At 40.6% G+C, this 24,177-nt stretch overlaps 1 protein-coding gene across 3 annotated transcripts in view; it reads right to left on the bottom strand.

Annotated features, from left to right (window-relative positions):
• Window positions 1-24,177, bottom strand: part of TMTC2 (transmembrane O-mannosyltransferase targeting cadherins 2) — a 449,447-nt gene that overhangs the window by 231,268 nt on the left and 194,002 nt on the right. For 2 of the 3 annotated variants that reach the window (XM_002711368.5, XM_017342005.3), the window contains one exon: window positions 7,392-8,220. In XM_002711368.5, coding sequence (XP_002711414.1) covers window positions 7,392-8,220 — 829 coding nt within the window. Of the gene's footprint in view, window positions 1-7,391; window positions 8,221-9,460; window positions 9,591-24,177 lie in introns of those variants that run through there. The other variant, XM_070051474.1, reaches the window with a different exon arrangement.

Genomic DNA, 24,177 nt, shown 5'->3' with positions numbered 1-24,177 from the left:
ATATGGTATCAGCCTTGTTTTTTTTTTTTTTTTTAACTTTTATGTGCTCACTGATTTGGTTATCTATAATCATTTTTATTAGTCTGTGACTATGACTTTAATAAGTCAGTTTGCAAGTTATTGGTTTTGGGGAGATGAAGTGATGAGTTTGACGTGTTAGCTGATCACCAAAGTGGAAAAAAAATCCTCATAGAAAATGAGGTAGCAGATGGGTAGGCACTGTGGCTCAGTAGGTTAATTCTCTGGCTGCAGTGCCGGCATCCCATTTGGGTTCTGGTTCTAGTCCCAGCTGCTCTTCTTCCCATCCAGCTCTCTGCTATGGCCTGGAACAGCAATGGAAGATGGTCTAAGTTCTTGGGCCCCTGGACTCGTGTGGGAGATCCAGAAGAAGCTCCTGGCTCCTGGCTTCGGATCGGCATAGCTCCAGCCATTGCAGACATCTGGGAAGTGAACCAGTGGATGGAAGACCTTTCTCTCTCTGTAACTCTACCTCTCAAAAATAATAAATAAAAACTTTTTAAAAAGTGAGGTAATGGAGAACACAACAGAAAACCAATGACATAGTTATGGATGCCCCTCCCCCAACCTTCTATTAGGCAGTGTTATATACACAACAGAAAAGGGAACACAAAAGCACATTTTGGACAAAACCTTGGAGAATGTATCTGTCTAGGGAGGCAGCAAAACCACAGAGGAAAGCTGTGGCAAGTCAGAGAAAGTCAAGGTTGTGTAGCGCCCCGAAGCCCACAGAAGCAAAGATCAAAGGCACCAAATAACACGGATTGCTAAAGACACATGGGGATTTGATGAGGCCAGTGGCCAGCAAGAAGAGTGCTCACATATTTAACTGCCTTGTGATGACTTACAAAATGTTTTTTCAAGGAAATACAAATCAGTATGGCTTATAAAATGCTTTGTTTCCAAATGAAAAAAAGCCTTTCAAATATAGTAAGACTTTACCATTAAGGCAGTCAACATAGAAAATTTCCACTTTGCTAAGCACAAAAATGCAAAGCGTCATGGTGAAATCTGCAAACTACAGTAATCAACGATGTCTAGTAGTTTTCTGACGTTATTAACCACATAATGAGATAGGACTTGTGGCTTACATAGTCCAAATCAGCTATCATTTCTCCACAATCCAGATCTCAACCATAAATTAGCTGCACAGCCACTATGACAGGCTTCACCTATCATCACTTGCCTCCAATCAGCTAATGACTGGCAGCTGTCTACGAAGCCGTTCCTAAAGGCAGCCGTTTTAATGTACAATGCTCCACGGAGCTTAACAAATCATGTTCTGTTAATGCACACAGTAGACGACAGCACAGCAACATTTGCAAAGGCTTTCAGAGAAAGAAAAAAACAAACTCAGTCTGTAATCTCAGAAAACTTAGGAAAGACTGGCTTTAAAGGGTTTCTAATCTTTTGCTAGGTTCAAGCACTGTAATACAGTAAGAAAAATCAGCCTTAAGGAAGCCTTATTGCCAGTCTTATAAATGCCAAAGAAGTAACTATAGCCAGAATTATTCAGTGTGTTACAAATAGAAAAAATGGAAAGCACCTGGACTGAGAGTTTTGACCATATCAGAATAGCAGCCTACGTCCCAGACAGCCATCACGGAATCCAAAACTAACTGCACTCCCAATTCTGTGTCCCTTGTTAGAAAACATCCCTCAGCACCTGCCCCACTCACAGCATATTTCACACTTTTGCCTTATTTCACGCACATACATTCTCTCTAAGCAGACCGCAGACTCCTAAGGAGAAGCACCAGGACTGTAACATTTATTATTTGATGCATCCCTAACTTAAGGCCTTTTCTCGATCTGCACTGCACTCACTGCTATATAACACAACTTAAAAATGTAAAAAGCCCTGCCTTCTTGCATCATAATTCCAGTGTGTGCAGACAATACAATCAGTTGATAAACACACAGATATAGACAGCACAGCCCCTCAAATCGTGGTGAGTGCTAGGAGAAAAATGAAGCCGGGAGAGAGGATGGGGAATGCCTGATAAGAGAGGCAGAGGGAGGCTGAATTTTAATGGGAGAGCCAATTTTACAGAAAGCACACCTTACTGTTTATGCCACATTTGAACAAATTCTCAAAAAGAAATGTGGTCAATCACAGCCAGAATACCCAGGGAAGCATACTCCAGGAAGGCAAACCGACAAGGGCAAAAGCTATATGGCAGGGACTTAAGTAGCACACAGGAGGCAGCACATCAAAGGGGCTAGGAGGGCTGAACTGCACTAGGTAAGGAAAGGCTGGTAGTTACGAAAAGGGATTTCAGGCCGGCGCCGTGGCTCACTAGGCTAATCCTCCGCCTAGCGGCGCCGGCACACCAGGTTCTAGTCCCGGTTGGGGTGGCGGATTCTGTCCTGGTTGCCCCTCTTCCAGGCCAGCCCTCTGCTGTGGCCCAAGTGCTTGGGCCCTGCACCCCATGGGAGACCAGGAGAAGCACCTGGCTCCTGGCTTCGGATCAGCACCGTGTGCCGGTCGCAGTGCGCCCGCCGCGGCGGCCATTGGAGGGTGAACCAACGGCAAAGGAAGACCTTTCTCTCTGTCTCTCTCTCACTGTCCATCTGCCTGTCAAAAAAAGGAGGGGGGGGATTTCAAAAGGTTCATGGCAAATATAATTAAGTTATATTGGGGGCGGGGGGCAGCACAGTGGAGTAGAGGATAAAGCTGCCGCCTGCAGTGCCAGCATCCCATATAAGTGCCAGTTTGAGTCCCAGCTGCTGTACTTCTGATCCAGCTCTGTGCTGTGGCCTGAGAAAGCAGTGGAAGATGGTCCAAGTCCTTGGGCCCCTGAACTGGCATGGGAGACCTGGAAGAAGCTCCTGGCTCCTGGCTTCAGATCATCCAAGCTCTGGCTGTTGCAGCCATCTGGGGAGTGGACCAGCAGATTGAAGACCTCTCTTTCTCTCTGCCTCTGACTCCAACTCTACATTTCAAATAAATAAGTCTTTACAAAAAAATTTTAAAAAATAAAAATAAATTTAAAAAGTTACACTGGGATAGGTGTTTGGTGCAGAAGTTCAAGTCTTCTTAAACGTAGGGCCTGGTTCCGCTGAGAGGTATTCTTCTGACCCGGTTTCCAGCTAATGTGTATGCTGGAAGGCAACAGGTGATGGCTCAAGTACTTGGGTCCCTGCTACCCACTGGGAGACGTGGATGGAGTCCCAGGCTCCTGCCTCGAGGCTGGCCCAGCTCAGGCTACTGCAGGCATTTGTGGAGGGAACAAGCACATGACAGATCTCCCTCTGTCTCTCTGCTTCTGTTTCTTTTTCAAATAAAATAAAAATACATTGTAAAGGTAAATTTGATGCAGAAAAGTTTCTAGAACCATGCATACAAGGGGTTTTCAAAAAGCTAACCAAAATCTATGTTATGACAAAACTAGGCAAGAATTTCAAAATGTTTGCACCAAAATAAAACTAATTTTTAATTTCATTTTCCTCAACCTCTTGACAGTACCCACAGATAGGGTCTTGTCTGTGGTTATGTGTTTTTCCTTTCAGGGAAACTGGGAGCCGGTGGAAGACCTGGGGCAGCAGAATGACTTCTGTTTCCCAAGAGTCATCAGGACAACTGGAAAAGCACAAACATGGAAGCAGGGGTTCAGCTCAGAGACTAAGAGTTTGGAAGATATCACCCTCATCCTTAAAATAAAACGCTAAACACACTGAAGCCCGTGATGTTTTACAAAACCATCAGTGTGAACCAGGAGCCAGAGCCAACGACTACCCTGAAATCTAGAAAAGGTGGGAAGTCAAAGTCGCAGAAGGGGTGAGTTTATCTGCAGCAGGAGCTGTTGGAGCCAAGCAGTGAGCAGGTAGCTGTGACCAGCTGCTGCAGACTTGGTGTGGACTAACTTGAGAATGGCACACCACGGAGGACGACAGGGTCAGGGAACCCCCTGTTGGTCTTACATCTCAGAGGCACCACCTGTGAAGGGACAAGAACACTGCCTCCTGACTCTAAGCAGGAGAGTCAACCATAGGAAGTATACTCAGAGCTCTTTCCCTAACAAAAGCCTGCTCTCCAGGGGAAAGGCCTCTCCAAAGCCACATCCCAAAGCTGTGGGGAAGGACCTTCCTTTCACTCCAGCTCTCTCTCCTCTCCCTGTCTCTACTGCGGTAAGACAATAAGAAAATCAAAACCATAAAAGGGAGGGGGCTGGCATTGTGGTGCAGCAGGTAAAGATGCTGCCTGCAATGTGAACACCCTCATGTGAGTGTCAGTTTGTGTCTCGGGTGCTCCACTTACAACCCAGCTCCCTGCTAATGCCTAGGGAAAGCATCATAAGATTCTTGAGTCCCCGTTAACCACGTGGGAGGCCTGAAAGAAGCTCCTGGCTCCTGGCTTTGGTCTGGCCCTGCCCTGGGGAGTGAACCAGTAGATGGAAGAGCTCACTCTGCCTCTCCCTCTCTAACTTTGATTTTCCAATAAACAAATCTTAAAAAAGCAAAGCAACACCTTATAAATGCTCATGCCAATAAAACCTGATATTTAATCATAAAAAAGAACACTTTCCTCCCTCCACATACCTTACCACCACACCAATGGGCTCCAGGGGAATGCTGGATGACAACTAAAAGAGATGCAGTTCAACTTCTACACAAAGTAACATAAAAGCTCACACTACCATCTATTTACCCGAGTTCTTATTACACAATACATCAAGCCTTACTTGAAATAAGAAACTGTAAGTTAAGCAAAAAGGTAACAAAACAGAAGCTGAGAGATCAGAATCTTAACACAATTCCAGAGGTAAGGTGGTTGCTTGGGTCTTGGCATTCTCAGTGGAGGTGGCAAAATGTGGTCAAGTTTTGAATGTATTGGTATTTCTGGAGACAGAGCAGACAGGATTTGTTGATGGAATGGATGTGGGGTGGGAAAGCCAAGGAGGCATCATGGGTAACTATTAGAGCCTGGCACTCTACCTGGGTACAGGAGCACAAGTACTTGGGCCATCTTCCGCTGCATTCCCAAGAGCACTATCAGGAAGCTGAATCAGAAGTAGAGCAGCAGGGACTCAAACTGGCACTCATATGGGATGCTGCCACATCGCCAGCCCCTGGAATTCAATTTTTGCCTCAAAGAACTTACCAATAACACTGGTCATTCATGCACTCATTCAATGATATTTTAGATTGCCTAAATTCTGTAAGCACTTTCCAAATATTTGGGAGGAGACAGGAAATGTGTGGGAAACCAAGGACATGCTTAACAGTTGCTTTACTGAGTGATTCAATGAATGAAAAAAGAGAACATTTTCATTGTGTGACGCAACTATCTTATTCAGAATCACAGCTGGCAGCAAGAATAGTAGCTGGTGCTGAAAATACAAAAGAGCTTACAAAATGTTTTCATGCCCTATTGGTTGGAGACTGCCATACACCCTGGTATTAGTTCAGTATCTGCCTCTCCTTATTCCAAGTTAACGTAATTCAGCTGGGTACTTGGCTTCCCAGGATGAAGATATCATTTCCCAGCCTTTCTTGCTGATAGGTGTGGCCAGTGGTCTGTGAGCAAACATGGCATGTACAATTCCTGAGATATGCTGTTCGAGAGAGTAGGTCCACCCATCTTTTGCCCTTTCTCCCCCTGTTGCTGGCAGCTGAAGTACCGATGTGGTAATGAGCCATCTTGGACCAGATGACCAGGGTAACACCCTGGGATGGCAAGGGAACAAAAGAGAAGGCACACAGATTCTGAAAACCCATGGCGCCATCTTATCAGCCCTGTGCTGCACATACTTAGATTGTTACATGAAAGAATAAAGCTTCTATCTTATTTAAACCTCTGCTATCTTGAGTCTTTGTAACAACTTAGCCTGAAACTTATCCAATAAATTTAATAAATCCTTAGAACAACCCTGATATGCAAATAACATTCTGAGGGTTTTTGCTTGAACTCCATCCTATGTATTTACCTTAAACACCAGGAAAAAAAACTGACAACCTAACCTGATTCTATATACTAATACCTACCAGTGAAGAGCAACTAGCCAAAAAGCTCTCCGCAAAATTCATTGCAACAATTTGGACAGCAAGACTTAGGCCAGGCATTAGAAACAAGGCAGTACTCACCACCTACGAAAGCCACATGGTAAATTCGGAGAAAATTGAGGAATTATATGCTATGCATTAGCTCAACTTTAATGCTTCTACTTCCCATTAGAGTCCCTGCAACCTATTAAGCATTTTAAGTACCAACAATTAGTTCCCTGGCTTAAACAAATGTGTAGTTTCTCACTGAACTCTTGACTTAATTTGTACTAATCAGAAAAGGATGTTAAATTTGCTTCCAGGGTATCTAGATATTTGAATATATATGCTGCTACATAGTAGCAGGGAGCTTTCATCCATTCAGAACAGTTTCATACTTTCAGTATTCAAAACCTCATACAAAACTGTGTTACAAAGATTAGAAAAATGCCAGTTCAAATGCTGAAACATACAACCACAATTTAAAGAATAACCTTATGAAGAACAAGACTATTTGGCATTATGTACTGTGATACATGGGTGCACTAAAATTGTACATTTATCTTCATTCAATTGTTCTCTCACTCTCATCACCACTTAATTTGCCTAAACCAGAATAATCCATTGTAACTGCCTTTTACAATTCACTTCTGTTCACTTTTGTTTTAAAGGCAACTACTTTGTACTCTGGCTGTTGATTCTGAGGTTTGCCAAAATAAGTTTCTGAATCAAAAGCAATAATGGAAGGTATAATCAACCTTCTCATTGTGTATTCAAAAGTGTATTTCCCAAGAGATTGGAGACCCCTTAAAATAAGAATGTGCTAACTGCTGACATCTCCCAAAGCTGTCAGTCTACTTAGCCCCAGAAAAGCTCAGGGCAACTCACACCTGCATGGGTATACACTGACATCTAGGGACACAATTCCAAGATTCAGAAATACACTTACCTCCAAAACTTTAAGGTAGCAATGTAAATATATCGGATTTCCTTGGGAAATGCTTGGAAAATAGAAGAGCTGAAGTATACTGAATTGGGATACCTGACTCTTACCATATGAGGAAAAGGAAGTCCTTCCTGGCGGACGAAAATGTGGAAACCAAGCATTGCTCTGAGTTCATGGGCTAGTCAAGATCTGAACACAACAGGAGTTCTAATTCTACTCGATAAAGATAAGTAAGAACACATGCAAAAAAGTATTTCCCTATTCTAAGTAGGGAATACTGGATTTCTCTCTAAATGGGTTTTACTGTAACTCAGTAACTTTAAAAATTAGTAAAGTGCAAGAATTGTGTGAAAAGAACTTCTTTCTTAATGTTGCATTTTAAGGCAGAAAGTGAGGCTGAAATTCTAAAGTGCCCAGGCAAACGTATAAAATAAAATATTACCTTTAGCTGGGTTGACTTTTATCCCTGACCTATACAGCATTTCCTCGTTCTGCCAGTCTCCATTCCTGATCGCAGTCTTGAGTCCATAGAAAACAATTAACATAGCTGTTGCATAAAAAATCAAGCTCTTGAGAAACCGCTTTTGGACTTTGACATAAAGGGCTCTGGCACCCACTGTAATCAGGAGGCAGAAGCCCATACTAGGAATATATAATACTCGCTCTGCAATTACAAAGCCGACATAGAAAAACAAGTTCGTGGCAGGAACAAAGGGTATTATTAACAAAGATAAAGACAGGACAACAATGTTCTCCGTGGAAGGAAGTTGTGTTCTCTGAGATGCATTATTTTTAATGCCATTTTCTACTTTGGATGCAAAGCTGGGCTTAAGCTCTGAGTTCCGGTACTCCGTGTCTGAATGGCAGCTATGCCCATTTGCATTCTGCCTGCCATTTGTTACAGCTTTCCCATTGCATTCTCTTTCCACGCTTGGGCTCTTCAATCCATAGTAGGCCAGGATGAGGAGTCCAGTATAGAAGGCCACTGTGTGTAGGTTTCTCCAATCACAAGTTGTTTTGAGCAGAGGCACAGCATCCATCGACCAATCAAAGCTGAGGGTATCCGGACACAGCAACAACCAGAGATTCTTGGTTGGCAAGTAGAAGAAGGTAAGCGTGCGAGCCAGGAGGCTCTCAGAATCGGCGGCAGGGTTGTCCGAGTTAGAAAAGCTCGGTGGTTTGTTTCCCATCCAGTATAGCCGGGCACCCAACAGGGAGGTCCCCCAAAACGTTAACAAGCTAATGCTGAGGCAAAGAGACAAGTTCTTCCTCTGAAACCAGAAAAAGAGGGGGGGAAAGACCATTAACAAAACTGCACAAGAACATTTGCATGAACACATGAAGATGCAATATGTACTTTTTCAAATTCTTAAAATCAGACTGCACTCTCTCAAACAACATGACTTCGTTTCCATCCCCTTCTCAAACACGCTTGGGGAGAGAGGAACCTCAAAAAAAGGAAGGAGAGAATGTAGAATGCTACTTCGCAAATAACTTTCAATGAACACCTTTTCTAGTTTTTTTCCTATAAAATACCAATAACCAATGCAGCATTTTTTGATGTCTGCAAAATCGGTTTAATATATTTCCCTGTCTCAATTAGCATCAGGTCAAAATGAGACCCCCCCCCCCCAACTACTTGGCACTCCATATAAGATCAATAGGCACCTAATAACCATCTTTCATTTTACAATTTAATCTTGGGGAGGAAATAGAGCAGTTATGTTAAAAAAAAAAAAAAAAAACAAAAACTGGGTTTGACAGGATGCTCAGTTTCAAGCCAGGGCATTTAGCTATATCTCTTCCAGTCCCCATTTCATTGCCTAGAATCTCTTTGCAGAATTGATAAATCAGGTTGCCTTCTTTTCCATCATAGTCACTGACATTAGTGGCAACTAACATTTAATAACACTCCTCATGAATCCCAATATTTTCACATTGACGAAATCTTTTAAAAACAAATGGATTTCAGAATAGATTTACTTATTTCAAGATAAAGACAACAAATTGTGAGAGTCAAGTTAAAGGGTATACATGTTAGTGCAAGGTTTCTGGTAAACTCCTTTAACCGAAGAACTTAGTGACTTTAGCAAGTCAAGTCCCACAGAGGCACTGACAGTAAGGACAGGTTCCACATCCCAACCTTAACGACCCACCAGTAACACCATCTCTTATGGCCACGCTGGAGCACTGTATAGAACTGTGTTAACTCCAGGAAACTCAGAGTGCTGCTTCAGATCTCACAAAAAGATGAGCCAAGAGATTAGTTTGAAAGAAACCCACAAAGAGCAACACTGTTAAGAACATACAACTTCCGGCCGGCGCCGCGGCTCACTAGGCTAATCCTCCGCCTAGCGGCGCCGGCACACCGGGTTCTAGTCCCGGTTGGGGCGCCGGATTCTGTCCCGGTTGCCCCTCTTCCAGGCCAGCTCTCTGCTGTGGCCAGGGAGTGCAGTGGAGGATGGCCCAGGTGCTTGGGCCCTGCACCCCATGGGAGACCAGGAAAAGCACCTGGCTCCTGGCTCCTGCCATCGGATCAGCGCGGTGCGCCGGCCGCAGCGCGCCGGCCGCGGCGGCCATTGGAGGGTGAACCAACGGCAAAGGAAGACCTTTCTCTCTGTCTCTCTCTCTCACTGTCCACTCTCCCTGTCAAAAAAAAAAAAAATTAAAAAAAAATAAATAAAAAAAAACATACAACTTCCATCAGAATGTCTCCATGGTGGCCTGTACTGTGGTATAGCAGGTTAAGCAGCTGCCTGAGGCGCTGGCATCCCAGATGGGCATGAGATGGAGTGTCAGCTGTGCCTCTTCTGATCCAGCTCTCTGCTAACAGCTTGGGTAAACAGCGGAAGACAGCACAAGTGCTTGGGCTTCCAATCAGCTCCTCTCTGGCTGTTGTAGCCATTTGGGGAGTGAACCGGTGGATGGAAGACCTTTCTCTCTGTCTCTCCCTCTCTCTGTAACTCTACCTCTCCAATAAATAAATAAATAAGTAAATCTTTTACAAACAAAAGTCTTGGCTTCCTTCCCCACTCGACCACATCAAGCAGCTCCTCTTCCCACTTTGTCACCTTGGGGATTGGTCAGACCACGTAACTGGTTTATTTTTCATAGCTTCTTTCTTTCCCTCAAGACTGCATCCCTTACCAAGTCTTCTCACTCCCACTTCACAAACATATCCTGAATCTGCCCATTTTTCTCCATCTCTTCCATCATCAGCCTAGTCCAAAATGTCAACACCGGGCTCACCACAATAAGCTCCTCCAGACTGCTGTTGCTGTCCTTCTTACCACAGCTTATTTGATTCTCACATTTTGAACTCACTAATGAGCTATGATAAAAATCTTGCAAGTTTTCTTATAGAAAACAAAAAAAAATATCTAATTTCCTGAGGACTTTCTTTTTCCACACTTTGGTGACAATGTCCATTTTTACTTTTCAAAGTCATTTTGAAAATGTTTTTAAACAAATTAAAGAGAAGCAATTCTGTGTCTAAAAAGGCGGCACAGGAGGTTAGTTAAAAATTCAGTATAAGAAAAATAAGAAACAGCAAGAAAGGCAAAATTACAGACAACTTAAAGATTTGGGATTATTCTTTATTACCAGATGAAAGTAATGTTACATTCACAGCACTAACTGCCTCAGTGTTTTAAAAATATCTGTGCCAAACTTCTGCTTAACATTAATTCATGTACTGCTGTGTGGCATCTTTCATGGTCAAAGTGATGTAATGTTCAGCTATCACCAATCTTTAAATATTAGGCCTGTCCTGGCCAAATAATAGGGTTCAAAGCCTCATTATTACCGAAGAATAATTTTTTCAAATCATTCCATTGCTCTTCTGAAATTCTACCCAGCAAAGTTCCAAAATTTCCTGATTTTGGAGACAAAAACCACAGCAACTTACTGTAAAAGTTGCAATTAGTTGATGATCAATCATATAACTGCAGACTCAGGTTGTACAAGGGAGAAGCACACCATTTGGCAAAGGTAAATTAGACGAGACATCACAGATGGAGAAAACAGACCTTGAAAAACAATTCAATCTTGATTTTGTACCAAAAGCCCCTTTAACATTGTAGCCAATCTACTACACTACCTTGTGGTGGGAGGGGTGGGGAGGTGGAGTGGCTGAGTGAAGGTATTACACAAATGCTATAATCAGACCTAAACAAAGGCTAAGAAGCATGAAAGCATGGGGGGGAGGGAAATTCAGTCATATTTCTTTACTAGTTTGCAACTCAAGAAGAAATTAGCCATAAAATTACCTAATTTGGGGTTGGTGTTGTGGTGTAGTGGGTAAATGTCACTGCTTGTGGTGCTGGCATCCCATATGGGTACCAGTTCATAGTCTTGGCTGTCCTACTTCCTATCCAGCTTCCTGCCTGAGAAAGCAGCAGATGATGGCCAAAGTGCCTGGGCCCCTGCCACCCATGTGGGGAAGACCTAGAAGAAGCTCCTGGCATCTGCCTGGCCCAGCTCTGGCTGCTGCGGCCATCTGGGGAGTGAGACAGTGGATGGAAGATCTCTGTCTCTTCCTTTCTCTTTCCAGCTATGACTTTGAAAATAATTTTTTTAAACATTGCAAAATTCTATTTTATTTCTAAAATAAAATAGAAATAGACATGGTATGAGGCAAGATGACTTTAAACATTTATTAAGTTTAATAAAAGAATCTTTAAGTTGATGAAATTTTACTATCAAAAATTAAGATTAAAGATGTGATCTTATTATACCAAGCTGACAAAGTATTTATACTTTACTGGAAACTACAAAGTCAAGGTGTAAATAATGAAAACTATTTCACATTAAATACTACACATGTCTGTACTGACAAAAATGCCACAAAATATTAAGATAAAAACACTAGCAGTAATTTATGTAGTACTTTACTGTTTTAAAGTTATTTATTTGAAACTTGTTGAAATGAAATGGACACTATGAGAAATAGTGACTTGATCAGCTCTTGTCCTGACGGTTGATGTACAATGTAATACTTTATCCATTTTAGTATTTTTTTTTTTGTTCTAGTACCATTGGTTGAACTCTGTAATTAACACACAATTATTCTTAGGTGTTTAAATTTTAACTGAAAAGTGATCCCTGTTAGGAATTTGGAAAACATTATGTTGAGTGAAATTTGTCCCCAAAGGGACAAATACCACTTGTTCTCCCTGATAGGTGACAACTAACTGAGCACCAAAAAGGAAACCTGTTAAAGTGAAATGAACACTATGAGAAACGGTGACTTGATCAGCCCTCACCCTGACTGTTGATGAGCAACTTGATATGTTATCCCTCTTAGTATTTTTTTTGTTTGTTCCACTTAATACTTTTGGTTGAATACTGTAATCAATACACAATTCTTCTTAAGTGCTGAAACTTAACTGAAAAGTGATTGCTGTTAAATATAAGAGTGGGAATAAGAGAGGGAAGAGATGTGCAATTTGGGACATGCTCAAGCTGACTTACCTCAAACGGTAGAGTTAGAAACATACCAGGGGATTCCAATTCAATCCCATCAAGGTGGCATGTACCAATGCCATCTCACTAGTCCCAGTGTTCAATTTCTGTTCACAATTGATCATAATGATAGGACTAAGAGCCAAAGGGATCACATAAACAAGAATAGTGTCTGCAAATACTAGCTGATAGAATAAAAAAGGAAGAGAATGATCCAACATGGGAAGTGAAATACACAGCAGACCCATAGAATGACACATGTCCTAAATAGCACTCTGGCCTCAGAATCAGCCGTTAAGGCATGCAGATCCGGCTGAAAAGCCCATGAGAGTATTTCAGGCATGGAAAGCCAAGACACTCTGGCAAAAAAAAAAAAAAAAAAAAAAACCACCTAAATGAAAGATCTCCACGAGTGAGATCCCAGTGGAAAGAACAGGTCATCAAAGAAGGAGGTACCTTTCTCTGAAGGGAGGAAAGAACTTCCACTTTGACCATGGCCTTGTCTAAATATGATCAGAGTCGGTGAACTCAGGGGGCTTCCATAGCCTTGGCAGCTCATGACAAGAGCCTAGGTTGATTACTGAGGCCATAAACAAGAGTGTCAATTTGTTAAGTTAACAACAGGAGTCACTGTGCACTTACTCCTCATGTAGGATCTTTGTCCTTAGTGTGCTGTACATTAATATTTAATGCTATAACTAGTACTCAAACAGTATTTTTCACTTTGTGTTTCTGTGTGGGAGCAAACTGTTGAAATCTTTACTTAATGTATGCTAAACTGATCTTCTGTATATAAAGAGAAACCAAAATGAATCTTGAAGGGGAGAGGGAGTGGGAAAGGGGAGGGTTGTGGGTGGGAGGGACGTTATGGGGGGGAAGCCATTGTAATCCATAAGCTGTACTTTGGAAATCTATATTCATTAAATAAAAGTTAAAAAAAAAGTTATTTATTTGAAATACAGAGTGAGAGAGAGAGAAAGAGATCTTTCATCTGATAGTTCACTTGCCCAATGCCTGGCAACAGCCTAGACTAAGCCAGCCAAGGCCAAGAGCCAAGAGCCCATCTGGACCTCCCACTTAGTTGGCTCCAGGACTGGAACCATAATCTGCTTCTTCCCAGGTGCATCAGCAGGATGCTGGATCTGAAGTAAAGCTAAGACCGCATCCTAGGAACTCTGATATGGGACGAAGGCAATGCAACAGGCAGTTTAGCCTGCTGTGCCACAATGCCCATCCTGGTATTTTACATTTCAAAATACTTTCATATACTCTTTCCCATTTTTTTTTTAAATGACATGATTAGGTTCAACAAATACTACAAAGTCCTGGGTGTGGGCACTTGGTCTAGGGGTTAAGATGCTATTGGAACAGATACATCCCTTATCTGAATGCCTAGATTCGAGTCCCAGTTCTGCTCCCAACTCCAGCTTCCTGCTAATGTGCAACCTAAGAAGCTGCAGATAGTGGCTCAAGTACTTGGGTCCCTCCCACCAACTCAGGCTTCTGCCTGACCCAGCTGTTGTGGACAAATGGGGAATGAACCAACAGGTGGGAACTCTTCCTATCTCTGTCTCTGCCTGTATCCCTGCATGTCTGTGTCTCTTTGTCTCTCAAGTGAAATATATATTTTTTTAAAAAAGTTATAATGAAGTTCTAGAGTGAGATGGTCTCACATGCTCATTCTTCTTTGGGGTTTGTAAAAGCTAAATCAGTGACACCACATCAAAGGGACACTGAATCCACTGGTGTGGGGAGCAACTCGAGCTAGACTAAGTTACTGGAATTAAGACTTATTCTTTGCATCTGCTCTCCCACAATATGGAGCTGAGAAGGGAGTAAACAACTTCTACGCAGCTGCCTCTCGCCAACTTGAGTGATGACCTGCAGGAGCTGATCCTACTCCTGATTGGAGGAGAGCAGCGTACTCGGCGTGTGGGTAGCAGAGTTGGGATTGGTGGAAGAGGACTATAAAGGAGGAGAGAGACAACATGCACCAGGAACATCTAAGGGGAACATCCGAATAATACCTGTGCAGCCCCCGAGAGAGCCAGCCGGCGGTGTGCCACTCCCCCGCGGAAGTGGGGAAAGTGGCAGGGGGCACCGCCCTTCCACGGAGGTGGAAGGACGGCAGCCAACCCGGGAAGAACCAGCAGCAAACCCGGGAAGGGCCGAGCAGACGAAAGAACAGCGCAGGGTCCTGTGTTGTTCCTCCACGAAGACGGGGAGCGACAACTGGTAAAGTTCATGTCAAAATGTTTTAATTTTTAAGACCTTGTGAGTCACTACCAGTTTTTAAGTATCAGCTTAAGTTTGAAACTGCAATCTTCATCTCTTTAATGCCTTTAATCTTAAAAATAAGATTCTGATAACACCAAGTCGCCTTTCTAATCCCGTTCACTGATGCTCAGGAGATGGTCTCAAAAACAAGGTAGAGGCAACGAGAGCATGGAAAAGGTTTGAATTTCTAATGTAGTTCAAAAAGCTCTGCTTTAAGAATTAAATCAAAGCAGCAAATTTCTATTGAGTTATGACTAGGAATGAAATGAGCATCTAATTTGTCCTCACATTTCTTTGACTTTAGCTTGGTGTACCAAACTGATCCAATACTGGTATTTCTGAGAGCTTTGTGTAGGTAAATCATGAGTATCCCAGTGCATTGACACAACGTTAAAATGAGGGGTGAGGGGATGAGAAGTCAAAGTACCGGAAATTTAAACATGACGTGAGTAAAACTTTGATGGGGCGCTTTAACAAAGCGTTGCAATTGAGTAACTACAGCATCAATTCCTTCCACACATAATTAAGGCTGCAATATGTGCAAGGGGTTCGTCTACGCACTGGATGTAAAACTGTCATAAGGAACATGAGGGGCCCTGTGTTCTTGGAGCACCCCATATTCTACTCCATCTAGAAAAACATTCTCAGAGAAGACTGGCAGTGCCATGGCTGGTGCTGTGGCACAGTGGTCTAAGCCTCCTCTGTTTGTGGCGCTGGCATCCCATATGGGTGCCAGTTCAAGTCCTGGCTGATTCTCTTCTGATCCAGGTCTCTGCTATGGCCTGGGAAAGCAGTGGAAGATGGCCCAAGTGCTTGGGCCCCTGCACCCATGCAGGAGACCCAGAAGAAGCTCCTGGCTACCTGGCTTTGGGTCGACTCAGCTCTGGCCATTGAGGCCACCTGGGGAGTGAACCAGTGAAGACCTTTCTCTGCCTGTAACTCTACCTCTCAAATAATAAATAAAATCTTAAAAGAAAAAAAGGGAAGTGCAATAAAAGATGGTTTTCAAACCTGTATGTATGTTAGTAACCACTGTGAGCTTTAAAAAATATGTTCATGCTGTGGTTTAAGCCAAGTCCCAGTAGGTGATTCCAGCAGCAAGGGCTGAGAATCCTCACCTATTGACGCAATTGTAATTTCTAATACCGACACTACAGATGCTGTTGGACTCTTTCACCAGGTTTAAAGACACAGCTTCCTTATCCTAAATGAACAAACCATAATGAAACAAACAATGCTTTCTCTCAGGTTCTGGGACAAATTCAATTCTCAGTACAATAACTGAGCATCATGAAGGCCAGACGACAAGGCGTTCAGCCCTTTATCATAAGTACAACTCAAGCTTGAGATAGTGAGCTTACTGCACAACACCAAAGGCAGATCTGTCCCCAGAATTAAAAAAAAAAAAAAAATCTCTAAATGAACCACAAAGGACAAAACAACCCCATAGAAAGAATGGATTAAAAACCCAGACAACTAATGCAGAGAAAACAATCAACATCTAAAAAGATGCTCATTCTCATTATTAAAGTGAAATAAACATTTCAAATAAAATTTGTGCTTGATTTCTATTTATCCATGGACTCCAAATTGGCATGAAATAAAGATTGACAACCTGACATCCGTAAGCTTAAACATTCTGGACTAGAAAAAAACTCTGGAACACCCAAATAACATATTAACAAATGTAAATTGAGGTAATGAACACATGGGTACCTAATGTGTATGTCCTCATACTTCTCAATATTTATTATTTACGGTCACGACCATACACATTCACTATTTATAAAGTTTCCCCAGCATTAAAAAATATGTTTCCACATCCCAAGACAATCCATCTGCAATTAAATAACTATGATCTTTATCTTCATCTTGCTAATAAATCCCTCGAGTTCACGAGAAAATTAAATAAAAACACAATGCACACCAGCTGGAGTACAGAATTACAATAATATTATCCAAAAGCCCTCTTGTAGAGCTGAGCTATAAAAACTGACACATCTCAAATCCTCAGAGGGTGACACAGAGCCTGACTCAAAGTATGTATGTCTTTAATTATCCTATTTATAGTATAAATATTCTAAATATTAATTATAAATTGTAATTATAGTATTTTTGAGGAGTTTCTGGACTTAACAGATATAGAAAAACTACAGAGTAGAAATCAGCCAGCAGTATAAGATGCATGGCCAACAAGCTTTATGCTGATATTTTGACACAGCTATAGTTTACAAAGCATCTAATGTGAAACTTATCATAAAACATCAAGATTTTCTCTGCACCACCTGAAGTTGAGGGAGGAGCTAATGAGAAGACTCTACCATTTAATTAGTATTGATGGCGTTACAGAAGGCCTGCACTGAATTATTTTCTTCTATGGAAGATGGACTAAAAAAAAATGAAACAAAATTCAACTACGACAGCACCCTTCTCTATTATTTAAGGAAAACTGCCATTGATGAGGGCAGCTTCAATATCATCTGTTGATCTCAGATTTTCTGGGACACAAATGCAACTGAAAAGGAATATTTTATTCTCAATGAAAGAAAAATGTAAACATTCTGCCTTAGAGTATTAAAACCATCAAGAGACTCACTTTTTGGCAAACTAATGAGAATAAATTACTTACTCATAAGGCTCATTTAATTCCAAATTAAGCCCTTGGCAATGATAGTTGCTATAATAATAAAGTAGATAAAAATCAGGGTCTGAAAGCTGTATGACTAAGAGAAAAAGGCTATCCAGACCTAACAAAAATCCAGCATCCTCTATTTTGTATCTACCATTCATTTTAAAGTCCCAAGGTTTCTTTATTTTAATATAGGATTTCTCTCATCTCCTCTCCTTCCCAATTAGATATTAGTTCATTAGATATGCACCCCAGCCATGAATATAAAAGCTTAATTTTCTGAACATAAGGAATGTGTGTCTAAAATTATGCTTAGGGATTCTTTCTAGAACATACAGGTGTGATTAATCAAAGTTTTGCCATCATCACATTGTCAGAGTAATTCTGTTTTTCTTTAAAATAAAAATGAGTTTCCTAGGGTCAGCGCTGTGGCGCAGTGGGTTAAAGCCCTGGCCTGAAATGCCAGCATCCCATATGGGCGCCGGGTCTAGTCCTGGCTGCTCCACATCTGATCCAGCTCTCTGCTATGGCCTGGGAAAGCAGTATTAGGTGGCCCAAGTGCTTGGGCCCCTGCACCCGCGTGGGAGACCCAGAAGAAGCTCCTGGCTCCTGGCTTTGGATCAGTGCAGCTCTGGCCATTGTGGCCATCTGGGGAGTGAACCAGCGGATGGAAGACCTCTCTCTGTCTCTGCCACTGCCTCTCTGTAACTGTGTCTTTCAAATAAATAAATCTTTAAAAAATAAAAAGAATAGTTACTACTCCATTCTGTTGTATGTGCACATATTTTTCAGTTGAAGATGAAAAACCCATCTTCCATAATTTGTGTATCTGTTACTCTGCATTTGCTTTTCATGAGCTGTAGATGAAGGTGCAGCTTCAGCCGTTTTGGCCCTCTGGGGAGTCAACCATCGGAATGGAAGATCTCTGTCTTGACCTCTCTGTAACTCTGTCTTTCAAATAAATCAAATAAATCTTTTTAAAAAATGAGTTTCCTTATTAATATTACCCTCTAAAGAAGATTAGAAAAAAATTTCCATACCTACTAACAGACCAGGTTAAGTAATTTTAATGCTTTATATTTCTAAAATAAAGGTGCGGGAGGTGCTTTGGCTTAGCGGGTGAAGCTGCCACCTACAGTGCTGGCATCCCATATGGGCACCGGTTCAAGTCACAGATGCTCCACTTCTGATCCAGCTTTCTGCTATGGCCTGGGGAAAGCAGAAGATTACCCACAAGTCCTTGGGCACCTGCACCCCCGTGGGAAACCCAGAAGAAGCTCCTGGTTTCAGATCTGTGCAGCTCTGGCTGTTGTGGCCATCTAGGGAGTGAACCAGTGGATGGAACCCCCCCAACACACACACCTCTGCCTCTCTGTAATTCTACCTTTCAAATAAATAAATCTTTAAAAAAATTTTAAAAATCAAAGGATTTTTAAAAATCAAAAAAAATTGTAAAAATCTAAATGGATGAAAGGAACTGAATAGGGAACTCAAAAATTTAAAAAAAAAAAGATATAAAAAGGTTCAATCAATGGATATATCTAGTCTTTGTGATGAAAGAACTGAAAGACCAGAGTTATTAAAATGCTTGTTATTAAGATTCCAATTTTGAATAAGGAAATCTTTCATTTAAGCTAACTCTGTAATATACCATAATTTTACTGTTAAGTTCAAACATGCACAGAAATCATTACTACAACTCCAGTTAAACATATAAGAGCTTAATAAATTAATTATAGATTGAGATTCACTGATGAAAATTTTCCATTTTTAGTTAAGATTATGGTTCACTACACAGTTTTCATGAAAGGAGAGAACAGTCATGTATTTATTTAATTTTTATTTATTTAACAGATGGAGTTAGTAAGAGAGAGAGACAGAGAGAAAGGTCTTCCTTCCATTGGTTCACCCCCTCAAATGGCCACTACGGCAAGCGCTGGGTAGATCCGAAGCCAGGAGCCAGGTGCTTCCTCCTGGTCTCCCACGCGGGTGCAGGTGCCCAAGAACTTGGGCCATCCTCCACTGCCTTCCCAGACCACAGCAGAGAGCTGGACTGGAAGAGAAGCAGCCGGGACTAGAACCCAGCACCCATATGGGATGCCGGTGCTGCAGGCGAAGGATTAGCCAAGTGAGCCACAGCGCCAGCCCCCAGAGAACAGTCATGTAAAAATTCATAGTGTTAAGGCATATTTAATGCATCTAATTTAATAACATATGCTATTTAAAGTTTTTTTCCTCCAACTTTTCTTTAATAAATATAAATTTCCAAAGTACAACTTTTGGATTATAGCGGCTTTTCCCCCCCATAACCTCCCTCCCACTCGCAACCATCCCATCTCCTACTCCTTTTCCCATCCCATTCTTCATCAAGATTGATTTTCAATTATCTTTATATACAGAAGATCAACTTAGTATATACTAAGTAAAGACTTCAACAGACTGTACCCACACAGACACACAAAGTATAGAGTACTGTTTGAGTAGTAGTTTTACCATTAATTTGCATAGTATAACACATTAAGGACAGAGATACAACATGGGAAGTAGGTGCACATTGACTCCCATTGTTGATTTAACAACTGACACTTTTATTTATTAAAGCTTTAAATCAAATATATCTGAGTTAATTTTTAGCAAATGAACACCAGGAACAATAGGCTTTTTTCCTTGTTTCAATTACAGTTACAATTATTAACTTACTTGAAATTCCTCATAATCTTTACCTATACCTGTGATATCAAGTTTGCAAAAATGTCCATTTAGAAAAGTTAAAAAGTAAAAAAATGTAATATGAAAACAAACTTAAGATGATCATAATTCTTTCAGTTAACCACTTTTTAAAACAACAAAAGCAATTTTTTTTCTTAATTCAACTTTCAAGTTTGTTTCATTTACTCCTTAAATGGCTTTTACCTATTGCCTGGTATCTAGATCTTATTCTCGGATACTTATAGTCTCAGAATTGAGCAAGTGCTCCAAACACATATACACATACACTGCTGCTCAGGTGTCAAAGGGATAAATCACAAGCCGCGCAAGGAGCTCCCAATGGCCAAAGCTGGAACAAGCCGAATCCCAAATGAAGTACTCTTGGATTATAAGTCTAAAATAAATATTCATGAGTCCATACTGATAAGCAGATGATGTAATCAGGGAGAAGAGATCAATTCTCCTTTGAAGAAGAATCCCAAATAATTAAGGCAATACTAAGGATTGGGAGCCTGGTTTCCACTACTAAAGCTCATTCTGTACATAATGACTTCCTTCCAAAGAGTACAATATGGATAGAGGACTTATGGAGAGGCAGTCCCTTTGATGTGGCAAACCCCAGAAAAAACTATTTCTGACAGGTAGTTAAGGTCAATATTAAAGAGTGATAATCATGTTGAGATTATGCCTACTTGTTATGATGGGCTAAAAACAACACTTTACATCTGTGTTCTTTCTCTCAAAACCCATAATACCAGCCTTATCACGACAAGAAAAACAAATTGAGGCAAATTCCAATGGAGAAACATTCCACAAAATACCTAACTAGGAAATCCTTGAAATTGTCAAAGTCTTCAAAATTTGATAAACTACCGGGATCATGAGCTCAAAGACACATGACAAATATAACACGTTATCCTAGATGACAACCTGGAAGATAAAAAGACATTCATGGCAACAAACGCACCACACTAATATAAGATGTTCATAAATCAGGGAAAATAAGTGCCAATTACATGGGAACTCTGCTTTCTTGATCTTTCTGCAAGCCTAAAACCATTCTGAATAATAAAGTATATTTGAGAAATGATGTCATTGAAAGTTAAAGCTCTCAAGAGCCAACTGAAATTAATAGTTGAGTTTTGATAGATCAGTATCTGAAAGGCTCTGGAAAGGAAAAAGGAACAATTGAAAACTAAGACCAACGTAAGTACCTGCTAACATTTTATCTGCCTTCCAAAGGGAATGAAATAAGACTGAGTTGAACTGACCTACTGCTTAATATGTATTGCAGGAAATGGTATTTATTTTAAATCCTCCTTGTTTTTTGCCTAACACTCTACAGCAATTTTTTTTATTATAAATCCCTAAATGGGAAGGAAGTATCAAGGGAAGGATGCTTCCCAAACCATTGCCATGGTGTTTGGGTTGGCATGGTGACCCATTCTTCCTCATTAAGCTAAAATGGGGAAATCAAGCACTTAGCAATTTCTTGTGTACCCATGGCAAGCCCCTTCTAGAGCTAACTATTAGAAACTCAAGTACCCAAAGAGTTCAATTAGTGGAACTGCAAGGGGTGTGCCACAGCCCCTAACCCATTACACTAAAAGCAAGCCCTGAATGCCAGCCTTCAGAATAATCTTGTTTAGCTCAAAATGAGAGGTTTAACACTTCCCACCGGGCAGTACACTATGGTCAAATCAGGTTAGCCCAAAACAATCCAGTCTTTATAAAGAAAATATGTGAAGAAAATATCCTTTGTAACCTAAGAAGCAAAAAAAAAAAAAAAGGTTTAAACACAAGAGGACATTTCTTTGACTATGAAAATGCTGAACTCTTTCCACTGTCCTTTAAGAATATATCTAATTCGGGTGGGGGGCAGAATAAAGTTAAGGGAGCTCAAAATTAACTGAATTTGGAAAACGAAATTTTTTCTATCAAACTCTCTTCAACTGGGTAACTGCATTGCAAATGCATTTCCTGCGCCAATGGATTAAACTGCAACATTCTTTTAACTCTGTGTGGCTTTAGTGTGACAAACCAGCCATTATGAGATGCCTTCCAGTCTCATTAATGAGTTAAGCATGTGAGTCCAGCATTTCAGAAACATAAAGAGACAAATTATAATGAGACTTCACTCAGTGGGGAGCTAAGATACAGCCCCTCTTCTCTCAAAGATATCATAATAGACAGCTATTTAATGAGTGTGGGAGTTTTCCTAAAAGAATACAAAGGACACCAATAGTAAGATTTTGTATATACAAATAAATATATATAACTAAGATTTGTGCATTAATGAGTATAATTTCAATGGATAATTTTATATGGGAACGTGTTTTGTAATTACACATGTCTTCTGCTACATACAAAGCATAAATTCAATTTCAAATGCACAAGTGATCACTTTTTCTCAGATAAAAAAGCAGCCCTTTCTAGAGACTTATCTCACATGCACTTTTGTCTTTATTCATATAACACTGATTTATAAAATAACACTGGTTTAATTGACTGGGCAACTGAGGCAGTGCAATTAGAGTTCTTAAAACAAAATTTTCACATGGGAAAGTATCCATTGATTTTATAATTCTGCTTTCAATGTCCAGTGACTTCAACCACTCAGAAATTCCCAGACAACACTGTGGTACTTATTCGGGCACCATAATTATTAGTCATTCAGAGCAGAGTCAGACAGAACTGGAATCCTCACAAGGTCAGCTGGGAGGGACACTCTAGGTTTGCAGAGCCAGCAGTGGGGTCATCACCTGTCCTGCCACCACCGTCTGAGATAAAATGGGATCAAGCAATGCTCATGCCAAACTTCCAAGTACATCAGCGTCACAAAGGGAATTCTGGCTGCTAGGGTATCACAGAAAAAAACAATTCTCCAACTGAATGCTTGTTGAACTATTTAGTTGACTCCCCTGGATACAGCACAATATAATATATGGATTAGTAAGATAGTGATACCAGCAGGCCCCTAAGGATAGTTATTTGAAATCAGCTTAGAAACAGAAATTGAATCTGGGAATGGGTAATGTTGGCAAAGACAAAAAAAAAATTCGAGTTTTCATGGAAAATAAAAGGTAATTTTTTTAGTTCTATACATCTTATGACTTGCAGGTGAGTTTCTTTTTATAAAGTTAAATGATAAGCCTAAATGGCAATATTTATTACAGATTAACATTTGTACCAAATAAACCTTTCTTAATTGCACCTTTATGAGATGGAATTAGTTATTGAACGGGTAACCTTCATATTGCATCGAATTTACATATAACAAAGCAGTTTTCTATTTCATGTAATGCAGACATAGTGATTATTAAGGTTGTCTGCCAAACGGCGATGAGCAAGTATTTTCATTTGTTCTCCAAACGTTGAAGTTTTCAGGATAGATGCTATTCTCATAGCCTCTCCAGAAATGTCTTCTTGCCAGAATTCACTAGGCAATTATGCAATGTTTGCAGCTTGCGGGTGGTAGCTACCAATCTAAACAGAAGAAATTGTTGTGCAATTGTAATCTGCCTAATTTCTTCCTATCCTTTTCTAAGGTGAAATTGGAAATTTTTTTTATCTGATACTAACTTTTAAAAATCATTTATGGAAACTGAGATGTTCACGGAGTTCACAGGAAATTTCACAAAAAGATTGAACAGAAAAGCACTTGAAGACGCTGAAGTCCATATAATCATTGCATGACTTGTCTTCCATTTGAACAAGACTTCAATACAACCCAAAAGATTAATCTGACTTCAAGTTAGTTAAAAAAGAATTCTACATTCATTAAACACCTATTTCGAAGGTCATTATAACTCTACCCACTTATCTTCCTTTTTAAGCATGCCTACCCTTTTGGCTATCGTTACAGTATTGCATTTCAAATTATTTAAGATTAGGTTAAAATCTGGGATTTCTTTCATTAACAGTGCATTTTTAACCTTATCAATAACACACCCTCGAGTTAAGTAAGATTCACGCAAAAGTCTCTCATGAGTCTTCAAAACAGATTTGGGTAATTCTTCCAGCCCAACACAGCTCCAATTAGCACTAATCATTGCCATACCCTAATTATTTAAAATTAAATAAATGGAACTTACATGTGCAAACATTTTTCAATTCACCCTGCATCTACTTCTCTTTTGAAGTTAACTCA

The sequence above is a fragment of the Oryctolagus cuniculus genome, chromosome 11 (genome assembly GCF_964237555.1).
Source record: "Oryctolagus cuniculus chromosome 11, mOryCun1.1, whole genome shotgun sequence".
NCBI classification, from domain to species: domain Eukaryota; kingdom Metazoa; phylum Chordata; class Mammalia; order Lagomorpha; family Leporidae; genus Oryctolagus; species Oryctolagus cuniculus.
This window is presented reverse-complemented; position numbering and strand designations above follow the sequence as displayed.